The 13,187-nt window shown below is 38.1% G+C and overlaps 1 protein-coding gene across 1 annotated transcript in view; it reads left to right on the top strand.

Moving 5' to 3' along the window:
• The first annotated feature begins 12,595 nt into the window (after positions 1 to 12,595).
• Positions 12,596 to 13,187, top strand: part of LOC129551716 (complement factor H-like) — a 64,847-nt gene continuing 64,255 nt past the window's right edge. The window contains exon 1 of the mRNA XM_088845165.1: positions 12,596 to 12,716. Within this exon, the coding sequence (XP_088701291.1) occupies positions 12,659 to 12,716 (58 nt within the window). The 5' untranslated portion in view covers positions 12,596 to 12,658. The remainder of the gene's footprint in view (positions 12,717 to 13,187) is intronic.

Raw genomic sequence — 13,187 nt, 5'->3', positions numbered from 1 at the left:
CTATGGGGTCACAAAGAGTTGGACACGACTGAAGTGACTTAGCAGCAGCAGCAGCATGGTACTGATGAACCTGTTCACAGAGCAGCAAAGGAGATGCAGACATAGAGAACAGGCTTATGGACAGGGTGGGGGAGAAGAAGGAGAGGGTGTGATGAATGGAAAGAGTAGCATGGATGCATATACTCTAATGTATGTAAACAGATAGCCAGTGGGAATTTGCTGTATGACTCAGGGAACTCAAACCAGGGCTCTGTAATAACCTAGATGGGGTGGGAATGGGTGAGAGGTGGGAGGGAGATTCAAGAGGGAGGGGATATATGTACACTTATGATTAATTCATGTTGATGTAACGACTGAGAGACTGAACTGAACTGATGACAGATTCAAACCAATATTGTAACACAATCATGAATCAATTAAAACAAATATATATTTAAAAAAAAGAATAGGAGCAGGAAGTTCTCTCCTAAAACTTTAAGAAGTGGCACAGTTTAATTACTCAGACAAGATCAGGTGTCAGGTTTGTTGTTTATCATTCACCCACCAGTGTCTGACTCTGTGACTCCTCCTGTAGCAGGCCAGGCTCCTTTGTCCTCTATTGTCTCCTGAAGTCTTTCCTGTCCATTGAGCCAATGATGCTATCTAACCCATCTCATCCTTTGCCATCCCCTTCTCCTTTTCCCTTCAATATTTCTCAGCATCAGGGTCTTTTCCAATGAGTCAGCTCTTTGCATCAGGTGGCCAGAGTATTGGTGCTTCATCTTTAGCATCAGTCCTTCCAATGAATATTCAGGGTTGATTTCCTTTTTAAAAAATTTTTTTAAAAATTTTATTAAAATACAAAATACAATGCCAAAAACATTAACAGTTAAAATTTCACCAAATGAAAAAATACTATAGAATACACAGTTGTAAAAAGCTACATTAAGTTATTTTACAACTGCCTCAAGCTGCAAAAAGAAAAAAACCCCAATGCCATAACTAGGTTATCCCTCTCTCAAAATAATGTCATTTATGTTATAAACCATGAGCACCCCATCAAAAGATGGGAACTGCTTTTGTTAATTCATATATATATGTATATATATATATATATATATATATATATGACTGTATCACTTTGCTATACACCTGAAACAAACACAACACTGTAAATAAAATATAGTACAATATAAAATAAAAATATAGTACAATATAAAATAAAAATAAGTAATTTTTAGGGTTGATCCCCTTTAGGATTGACTGGTTTGATCTTATACTTCAAAGACTCTCAAGAGTCTTCTCCAGCACGGCAACTCAAAATCATCATTTCTTCAGTGCTCAATCTTCTTTATGGTGCAACTCTCAGATGCATACATGACTACTGGAAAAACCAAAGCTTTGACTGAATGGGCCTTTGTCGGGAACGTGATGTCTCTGCTTTCAGTAAGCTGTCAAGGTGACTGCAGCTTCATGAAATTAAAACATGCTTGCTCCTTGGAAAGAAAGTTATGTCCAACCTAGACAGGTGCCAGGTTAGTAAATGGTATACAGGAAGGACAGGGAAGCCTGGCATGCTGCACGACTGAGTGACTGAACAACAACAACAGCATATGAAGGAAACAGTGGGAGGGAACACAAGGAGCTTTGTAACTGTACAAACATGAGTTTTCAAAATTGAACATATTCAGTTACTGCACATAACTGTAGGTTTATTCCCACTGAGGACAAGTCTATTTGTTATCTCAATTGAAATATGCTATTCAAGTAGTTTGATGATCCTTCCTATCATGATGTGTATGTTTTTCCCTACCTCCAAGCAATTCTGCAACACAGGCTGGGTATTCTACAATTTAGTTCATACTAATACCACCTACCTGAAACAGCTTCAGACTCCAGAGATTAAGGGCTCAGTCCCACAAAAATGCCGCCCTCCCCACTTCAGAAGCCGGTCACAAATCCATGTGACCCTGCACTTCAGGCCTAATCATTAAGATTGAATGTAGCTACAACTTCGTCTTTTTTTTTTTTTTTTTTCAACTTCGTCTTCAGGTTCTGTTACTTTGCTAGTGTGGCCCATGGAACTCAAGAGAAACTCATTGGATTAACTCATGACCAGCCTGATGGAAGGGAGGCTCAGGGCAAGGTGTGGTAGAAATTAATAGAAGACAGCAGGAACCTACTAAGTGCAGAGCTTCCATGATCTTCCAGGGTTCACTCTCCCAGTTCCTCCAAACTACCAGTCCTGGAGATTCTCAGAACTCATGCATCACTACATGGGCATAAATTATTTATTCATTCACCATTGCTAACTGATGAACCTCCAGTCCCTTGCCCTTCGCTAGACATCAAAGGGTAGAATTGTTGTTTCAACCGTCTAATCATATGGTTGGTTCCCCGGGCAACTAGCTTCCATCCTTAAAGGATTTCCAAAAGTCACTGTATTAACATAAAAAAATTATTCAGCAGTGTGTTGTTCAGCCTCCATATGTTGGCACTTTTAATAGTTCTTCTCCTGTAATTGAGATCTAATCTTACTGCATTGTGGTCAGAAAAGATGCTTGGAATGATTTCAATTTTTTTGAATTTACCAAGGCTAGATTTATGGCCCAGGATGTGATCTATCCTGGAAAAGGTTCCGTGTGCGCTTGAGAAAAAGGGGAAATTCATTGTTTTGGGGTGAAATGTCCTATAGATATCTATTAGGTCTAACTGGTCTATTGTATCATTTAAAGTTTGTGTTTCCTTGTTAATTTTCTGTTTACTTGATCTATCCATAGATGTAAGTGTTGTATTAAAGTCTCCCACTATTATTGTGTTATTGTTAATTTCCCCTTTCATAATTGTTAGTAATTGTCTTACATATTGCAGTGCTCCTATGTTGGGTGCATAAATATTTATAATTGTTATATCTTCTTCTTGGATTGATCCTTTGATCATTATGTAGTTTCCTTCTTTGTCTCTTTTCACAGCCTTTGTTTTAAAATCTATTTTATCTGATATGAGTATTGCTACTCCTGCTTTCTTTTGGTCTCTATTTGCTTGGAATATCTTTTTCCAGCCCTTCACTTTCAGTCTGTATGTGTCCCTCGATTTGAGGTGGGTCTCTTGTAGACAACATATATGGGGGTCTTGTTTTTGTATCCATTCAGCCAGCCTTCATCTTTTGGTTGGGGCATTCAACCCATTTATGTTTAAGGTGATTATTGATAAGTATGATCCCGTTGCCATTTTCTTTATTGTTTTGGGTTCGAGTTTATATACCCTTTCTGTGTTTCCAGTCTAGAGAAGATCCTTTAGTATTTGTTGAAGAGCTGGTTTGGTGATGCTGAATTCTCTCAGCTTTTGCTTGTCTGTAAAGCTTTTGATTTCTCCTTCATATTTGAATGAGATCCTTGCTGGGTACAGTAATCTGGGCTGTAGGTTATTTTCTTTCATCACTTTAAGTATGTCTTGCCATTCCCTCCTGGCCTGAAGAGTTTCTGTTGAAAGATCAGCTGTTATCCTTATGGGGATCCCCTTGTGTGTTATTTGTTGTTTTTCCCTTGCTGCTTTTAATATTTTTTCTTTGTGTTTGATCTTTGTTAATTTGATTAATATGTGCCTTGGGGTATTTCGCCTTGAGTTTATCCTGTTAGGGACTCTCTGTGTTTCTTGGACTTGGGTGATTATTTCCTTCCCCATTTTAGGGAAATTTAAACCCACGCACCTATGGATACCTTATCTTCGACAAAGGAGGCAAGAATATAAAATGGACAAAAGACAGTCTCTTTAACAAGTGGTGCTAGGAAAACTGGTCAGCAACTTGTAAAAGAATGAAACTAGAACACTTCCTAACACCATACACCAAAATAAACTCAAAATGGATTAGAGAGCTAAATATAAGACCAGATACTATAAAACTCCTAGAGGAGAACGTAGGCAAAACACTCTCTGACATAAATCACAGCAGGATCCTCCAAGACCCACCTCCCAGAATATTGGAAATAAAAGCAAAAATAAACAAATGGGACCTCATTAAAATCAAAAGCTTCTGCACAGCAAAAGAAACTCTAAGCAAGGTGAAAAGACAGCCTTCAGAATGGGAGACAATAATAGCAAATGAAGCAATTGATAAAGGATTAATCTCCAAAATATACAAGCAGCTCCTGCAGCTCAATTCCAGAAAACTAAGTGACCCAATCAAAAAATGGGCCAAAGAACTAAACAGACATTTCTCCAAAGAAGACATACAGATGGCTAACAAACACATGAAAAAATGCTCAACATCCCTCATAATCAGAGAAATGCAAATCAAAACCACAATGAGATTCCATTTCACACCAGTCAGAATGGCTGCTATCCAAAAGTCTACATGCAATAAATGCTGGAGAGGGTGTGGAGAGAAGGGAACCCTCTTACACTGTTGGTGGGAATGCAAACTAGTACAGCCACTATGGAGAAGAGTGTGGAGATTCCTCACAAAACTGGAAATAGAACTGCCATATGATCCAGCAATTGCACTCCTGGGCATACACACCGAGGAAACCAGAATTGAAAGAGACACATGTACTCCAATGTTCATTGCAGCACTGTTTATAATAGCCAGGACATGGAAGCAACCTAGATGTCCATCTGCAGATGAATGGATAAGAAAGCTTTGGTACATATACACAATGGAGTATTTTTCAGCCGTCAAGAAGAATGCATTTGAATCAGTTTTAATGAGGTGGATGAAATTGGAGCCAATTATACAGAGTGAAGTAAGCCAGAAAGAAAAACATCAATACAGTATACTAACGCATATATATGGAATTTAGAAAGATGGTAACCTGAACCCTGTATACGAGACTGCAAAAGAGACATAGGCATATAGAACAGTCTTTGGGACTCTGTGGGAGAGGATGAAGGTGGGATGATTGGGGAGAATGGCATTGTAGCATGTATATTTTCATAATTGACCGGTCCAGGTTCGACGCATGATACAGGATGCCTGGGGCTGGTGCACGGGGATGACATGGAGGGAGGATATGGGGAGGAGGGAGGTGGGAGGGGGGTTCGGGAGGGAGAGCACATGTACACCCGAGGCGGATTCATTTCAATGTATGGCAAAACCAACCAATATATTAATGTAAGGTAATTTGCCTCCAATAAAATAAATTAAAAAAAAACATAACAAAAGACATAGGAAATTCCAAAAGTTTCTAGAGTTCTATGCCCAAAATGGGGACAAAGACTAACTATATCTTTTTTATTGAAAATCACAATATCACAAACTGGAAAATTGTTGCAAGTCTTTTCAGATGGTAACATTGGCAGTGTATTGTATCAATCTCTATAATTTGCTTGCACAAAGAAATTTTCTATTTGTCTTTGCAAGAATTTTATTTCTTGTATTTTTTTAACCAAGTATTAACCAAGTATTAATCAATTTTTTAATAAGTATTTTAACCAGGTTGTGTTGATTATTAGTTTGTCTGTGTTTGTTAAGATGTTCAATCACTAATAACATTCTTTTTCCAGGTTTACAATTTCTTACACAGTCAAAGTGCAAGATTTAGGTCATAGTATAAGGTCTTTTCACCAGAAAAATGGATATTTCCCTTTCCTGGAAAATATAACTATCTGTAATCTTAGGCCCTTTATGTCATTAAACTATCAGGCACAAAAATAGATATGAACACAGGCTGGGGACACTGAAGTCAGCCACCAAATGGTCACTGTCTATTGCTACATGATGTGGACAGGGAAATTATATTTGGATACAGGAGATTCTCTGAGGCTTCTCTTTTCCACTATTCCATTTTCCAATAAAAGTTAATAGAAGATAGCAGAAACCTACTAAGTGTGAGATCCCTCTAGATTCTGACCATTTGGAAATGAAGTTTAGGTTAAGCCTACAAGGTAAGGGATGTGGACTGTTTCATTGCTGGCTGAAAAAAAGACAGATATATAATCAGGTGTAGAAAAACGAATTTATAATTTCAACAGACTCTAAAGATGACTACTGCAGTGAGGATTGCTTAATTGTCCTTTTTAGCTTGATTTTTTGTAAATAAACTTGTAAATTTCTAACTACATTTTCCTCTTTGCCCTTATGGTTTTTTAAAAAAATCATTCCATTTCTTAAAGTACAAGACACCTGTGTGGAATTGTGAATAAATTAAAGGAGGTGAACTGAACTGAACTGAATAATATCACCAAATATAAATAAGGTGACTCTTGTAAGCTTGGACTTCAGTCTATAGAAAGAGAACAAAGGAATCTTCATTTTATTTATTTTTTATTTTTTTCTTAATTACCTTTTTTTAAACATAAGTTTATTTATTTTAACTGGAGGCTAATTACTTTACAGTATTGTATTGGTTTTGCGATACATTGACATGAATCTGCCCCGGGTGTACATGTGTTCCCCATCCTGATCCCCCCTCCCACCTCCTTCCCCATGCCATCCCTCTGCGTCATCCCAGTGCACCAGCCCCGAGCACCCTGTCTCACGCATCGAACCTGCACTGGTGATTTGTTTCACGTAGGATAATATACATGTTTCAATGTCATTAGAGCACAGGTTTAATAGTGTTATGTAGAAACATCATTGTTGTTGTGGCCAGTGATGAAATACACTGATTATTTACTGGTGTTGCCAAGCACCACATCCACCTTCTACACACTGCTATGCCCTCTTAGAGGTTAGAGCTTATAAACTATGTTTCACACACTTTTGGTTTGCAGGGTTTCCCTGAGTTTTGCCCGTAGAAATTGGAGTGGGAAATCAGAAACAAGGAGGATTTCTCCAGCTCTACCAGTGTGGCAGTTGCCCACTGTAGTTAGAGACAGAGAACTGGTGAGGGATCTCCATGTGGCGATCTGGTGATCCAGAGGGAAAATCCTGATTGATTTCGGCTAGCCTGTTCCTCTTCTTCTCTAGACTTAGAACTAACTGCAAAACTGTATCTCCAATAACAGAGGCGTGTTGCAAGCTGAAGGTACATCCAGGAGCAGTAGAACCTTGGTTTCTGGATCTAGCCTGAGTTTCCCAACCTGGTAAGTTTTTGCTGTGATTTGGACTTTTTGCATTGTGCAGTGTCCTCTGTTCCTCTGTGTGCTTGGTCATGAGCTCATTCGCTCAGTCCTCTCAGATTCGTTGCAACCACATGGACTGTAACCCGCCAGCTCCTCTGTCCGTGGAATTCTTCAGGCAAGAGTACTGGAGTGGATTGCCATGCCCTCCTCCAGGGGATCTTCCTGAGCCAGGGATCCAACCTACATCTCCTGTGTCTCCTGCATTGCAGGAAGATTCTTTACCTGCCAAGCCATTTGTTCCTTTGCTGCTGCTACTGCTGCTAAGTCGCTTCAGTCGTGTCCAACTCTGTGCGACCCCATAGACGGCAGCCCACCAGGCTCCGCCGTCCCTGGGATTCTCTAGGAAAGAACACTGGAGTGGGTTGCCATTTCCTTCTCCAATGTGTGAAAGTGAAGTCGCTCAGTTGTGTCCGACTAGTAGCAACCCCATGGACTGCAGCCCACCAGGCTCCTCCATCCATGCGATTTTCTAGGCAAGAGTACTAGAGTGGCTTGCCATTGCCTTCTCCGTTTGTTCCTTTAATTCTTGTTAAATCTAAAAATTTTAACCTATCTGATAATATTCTGTCTGTCTCTTCCCATCTCTCCCTGTCTCTTTGTCCTCCAAGTCTGGCCAATTGCAGTGCATAAATCAGGTTTACTTTCCTAGGGTCACTCTGATTAGGTGTGTTCCTTGTATACGGCATAGAATAAGGTTAAGTCAATTGAAGGGCCCTTTCCTTTAATAGACAAATTCACACTGTACATGCTTATAGATATGACTCACGTTTAGTGGAAACTTTGCTATAGCATCTTATGTTGAAATATGTGTACTCCTCTTTCCTTTTGTGCTTTTACATTTACTTTGCTATTTCAGAAAGTTTTGCGTCTTTTCTATGTGTCTAAATCTGTATAGTACATTTCCCAGAACACCATTCCTGTTTTCATTATACTCAACTATTTGATATCTTGCTGCCAGTTGTAAGTGGGATTTTTGAACAATCACCTACTTCTCAGTGGTCAGTGTTTATATCCCCCTCTCTCTTCCTTCTTCTGCCATGATTTGGTTACATTCTTGCAGAATATATAATTCACATAAATGTAACTTTACCCATGCCCCAGTCCTTATTTCAGTCTCAGCTTTGAAAATAAAAATACACAAAATGTTTATCACTATATTTGCCATTTCCCAAGTCATCTTTTGACATGTATATTAAAGCAAAAAGAGTCTCAGAATCTTCAAGGCCCCTTCCTACCTTGCCCACAGAATAATTAAAAACAAAACAAAACTGAAAGAACAACTTCTTTAGAGACTGAACAGTGTCATTGGTGGAATAAGCTTGATTTTGTTGTTCAGTCACTTTCTTGTGTTGCACTCTTTGCAAAACCTTGGACAGCAGCTTGCCAGGCTTCCCTGTCCCTCACTATCTCTAGGAGTTTGTGCAAACTCATATCCATTGGGTCAATGATGCCTCCAACCATCTCATCCTCTGTCGTCCCCTTCTCCTCCTGCCCTCAACCTTTCCCAGCCTCAGGGTCTTATCCAATGAGCTGGCCCTTCACATGAGGTGGCCAAAGCATTAGAGCTTCCACTTCAGCATCAGTCCTTCCAGTGAATATTCAGGATGGATTTCCTTTAGGATTGACTGGTTTTGGTTCATTGCTCTCCAAGGGACTCTCAAGAAAACACCACAGTTTGAAAGCATCAGTTCTTTGACCCACAGCCTCCTTTATGGTCCAACTCTCACATCCAAACATGAACAGGAAAAACCATAGCTTTGACTATACAGGCCTTTTTTTGGCAAAGTGATGCTTCTTAAAAATGCTATCTACCTTTGTCACAGCTCTTATTCCAAGGGTCAGGACTTTTTAAATTTTGTGGCTGCAATCACTCTCGTCAGTGATTTTGGAGTCCAAGAAAATGAAGTCTGTCTCTATTTCCATTGTTTCCCCATCTATTTGTCGAATGGGACTGGATGCCATGATCTTAGCTATTTCATGTTGAGTTTTAAGCCAGCCTTTTCATTCTATTCTTTCACATTCCTTATAAGGCTCTTCAGTTCATCTTTGCTTTCTGCAGAGAAGTGGTGTCATCTGCGTATCTGAGGTTGTTGATATTTATCCAGCAATCTTGATTTCAGCTTGTGAGTCATCCATTCCAGCATTTTGCATGATGTACTCCACATAAAGTTAAATAACAGGGTGACAATATACAGCCTTGATGTATTCCTATCCCAATTTGGAACTGGCTCTTTGTTCCATGTCTGGTTCTAACAATTGCTTCATGACCTGCTTACAACTTTCCAAGCTGGTCTGGTATTCCCATCTCTTCAAAAAATTTCCCAGTTTGTTGTGATCCACACAGTCAAAAGCTTTAGTGTAGTCAATGAAGCAGAAGTAGATGTTTTGCTGGAATTCCTTTGCTTTATCTATGATCCAACAGATGCTGGCAATTTAATCTCTAGTCTCTGCCTTTTCTAAATCCAGCTTATACATGTGGAAGTCTCAGTTCAGTTCACATACTGTTGAAACCTAGCTTGAAGGATTTTGAGCACTACCTTGCCAACAAGTGAAATGAATGTAATTATGTGGTTGTTTGATCATTCTTTGGCATTGTCTTTCTTTGAGATTGGAATGAAAACTGAACTTTTCCAGTCTTGTGGCCACTGCTGAGTTTTCCAAATTAGCTGGCATGTTGAATTCAGAACTTTATCGGCATTGTTTTTTAGGATTTGAAATAGCACAGCTACAACTCCATCACCTCCGCTAGTTGTGTTTGTAGTAATGCTTCCTAAGGCCCATTTGACTTCACACTCCAGGATATCTGGTTCTAGGTGAGTGATCACACCATCATGGTTTTCCGGGTCATTATGACCTTTTCTGTACAGTTTTTCTATGTATTGTTCCACCTCTTCTTAATATCTTCTGCTTCTGTTAGGTCCATATTGTTTGTATCCTTCAGTGTGCCCATCTTTGCATGAAAGTTCCCTTGGTATGTCTAATTTTCTTGAAAAGATCTTTAGTCTTTACCATTCTGTTGTTTTCCTCTATTATTTTGCATTGTTTACTTTAGAATGCTTTCTTATCTCTTCTTGCTATACTTTAGAACTCTTCATTCAGGTGGAATAAGGTAGAGTACATATTTAAGGAATCCCCTACATCCATGGAGGCAGCTCCCTGATGGCTCAACATTTAAAGAATCTGCCTGCAATGCAGGCAACTCAGGAAATGTTAGTTTGATTCCTGGGTTGTAAAGAATCTGTGGAGGCAAAAATGGCAACCCTCTCCTGTATTCTTGCCTGGAAAATCTCATGGACAGAGGAGCCTGGAGGGCTATAATCCAAAGGGTAGCAAAGAGTCAGACATGAATGGGTGACTAAGCATGTAGCTATAGCTATGGAAGGGGTGCATCTGTATATCAATAGTGTTCTGTTAGTTCTTGCACATTTAAAAATATTTTCTGTCATTTAATGCTTGGCTGTCTTGTTGTATGGATATAAACCTCTTGGTTTTCATTATCTTTTCTTAACTTTCAAGAAAATGCTCTTCTATTATTACCTTGGTCTTTTAGTTTCTTTGGAGAATTCTACAGTCCTTCTATTTCCCCCTTCCTTTTAATCACCTGGAACTCTGAGGAACTTCCCATTACCTTTACAGCTGAGGACACTTTTAACATGTCTATTTTAAATATGCAATATGATGACTTTTATAAAATATGTATAGTTATGTCATGGTTTAGTTGACAGGTTGTGTCCAACTCTTGTGACCCCTGGGGCTGTAGCCTGCCAAGCTCCTCTGTCCATGCAACTTCCCAAGCAAGAATACTGGAGTAGGTTTCTACTTCCTTCTCCAATACATCTATACAACCACTCTATAATCAAGATGTAGAATATTTTCATCATCCCAAATGTTCCTTCATTCTTTTTGAAGTCTCTCCATATTCCATAACTAAACTATTTACTTTTGGAGTGGAGGTTTGGTTTCAATGAGAAATGAACTTTTGAGGAAAAACAGTAACTTTTAACTTTACATTTTCTTCTGAAAATGGTAATTTTTAAAGCAAATGTAAACATAAAAATAGATAAACACCTAAAGTAAATCTTAAGTGTTCTGATTGATGATTTTTTTTTAACACACATGTATACCTGTGTAACTATTACCCAGAACTAAATTGAGCAAATGTCCAGCACATCATCAGGTTGCTTGTGTCTCTTCCCATTCCGTACCACACCTTATCTCGTAGGCACTACCTTCATGATGAGGTTTTTCACCTTTTGAAATGCCTACCAAAGAAATTATAAGATATGTACCTAGTGAGTGTGTTTGATTTTTTCCATTTACGAGAGCTGTGAGATTATCCTGAACTGCTGTCTATAGCAGTACTTCATTTTGTTTTCTAAATTAGTGAATATTAATCCATTGTACAAAACTGCTACAAATGTTTTATCCATTCTATGAATGTTCATGGGAACAATTTGCATTTTTGCCATTTATGAATAAAGCTGCAGTGCTGCAGTGAAGTTCTGTATGTGTCTTTTTAAGGGGATGCACTCCAGATCCTGTGGTGAGGGAGAGGATAATGATATAAACTTCCAGGTGCAAAATAAATGAATCATAAACATGAAATATTCAATGTGGAGCATATAGGCAATAATTATGCAATTTTTAAAATCTTGATAGATGGTAACTAGACTTACTGTGGCAATTATTTTGAAATGGACAGAAACATGGAATCACTACACCATGCAACAGAAAGTAACACAATGTTATAGGCCAATTGAGCAAACAAATACTTTGAAAAAGAGATCTGATTTGTGGTTATCAGAGGCTAGGGCTGGAGATAGGGGAACTGGATGAAGCCAGTCAAAAGATATCAACTTCCAGCTGTGAGAAAGGTTAGTACTAAGGATGTGGTGTACAACATGATTAATATGATCAATTCTGCTGTATCTTATGTATGAAAGTTAATAGGACAGTAAGTCCTGAGTTCTCATCACAATTTTTTATTTCTTTAATTTTATATCTATATGAGATGATGGATACTCACAAACCTTATTGTTGCAATCATTTATGATATATTAAAATTACATCATTAGGCCATACACCTGAAACTTATTCAGTGCTTTATGTCTATTATTTGTCAACAAAATTGGGAAAACTGATAATCATAAAACCCACACATAAATTGCATGTAAATAATGTGATTGTGCTATATAGCTTGTGTGATTGTTTTTAAGATCTAATATAATTTTTTAAAAAATCTATTCACTTCCTTAAGCCCATGAAAATACGGACGACCCAAATGGCTGGGAAAAACTTCACCTACTCTCTAGAAATATATTATTGAAAGTTAGTATCTGATATATGGCTTTGGATCCAGTCCACATTAGCCACAGAAAGTTGTGCACATAGATATCAAGTGATGAATACAATAACTTATTGTGAAACTACCAACAGAAACAAGTGGGGACATCTTGAAACTTTGAACTTTGATATTTACACAATGGCACTAATTAACTAGCTTCATTGTAATGCATTTAAATTCAATCACACTTGGTAACTGCAAACGGAGCAGATTTTGAACCCTAAACATTGCAACTGAATTATTTGTGTGAATGTACCATTGGGACAATCTAACATGTTGCTGCTAATCAATGTCCTTCTCACCTCATGGTTTTACACTGCTCATGGACAGGGTAAGTTGAAACAGATATGAACATTCAGCCTTCCTCCTAAATATAACTATCTACTTTCTTTTGTGTGTATTTCTGATGAATCAACTGGTTAAAATAGTCTGCACTGTAAGATAACCATAAGAATACCTTAATGTAAAAATTATCAGACATTCACCTAAAAGAGGAAAGAAAAATGAATACTTTTCTATGTCATCTGAGTTACACAGTGCAAAAAGGTACTCTATGTAGATTATGGGGCCATGTGAATATGCTCATGAAAATGTGAAAAGAAAATTTGTCACAGAAAAGCTAGATTATAATTCCAGAATGTTTAGGAAAGTCTTACTTGTAATATGAGGAAACTTTGGAGAACAATGGTTACTTTTATACTTTTACATATGGTGATTTTTGCAGGTTCAAATCTCATTTTAAATATGTTCAGTTGACTGTATTGAGATTATACCTTAATAGACCTATTAAAGGTCATTAACA

Source organism: Moschus berezovskii, chromosome 17 (assembly GCF_049115385.1).
Source record: "Moschus berezovskii isolate FMDL1 chromosome 17, NW_MosBer_1.0, whole genome shotgun sequence".
In the NCBI taxonomy this organism is placed as follows: domain Eukaryota; kingdom Metazoa; phylum Chordata; class Mammalia; order Artiodactyla; family Moschidae; genus Moschus; species Moschus berezovskii.
Note: the sequence above shows the minus strand (reverse complement) of the source record. Positions and strands in the feature narration are given on the sequence as shown.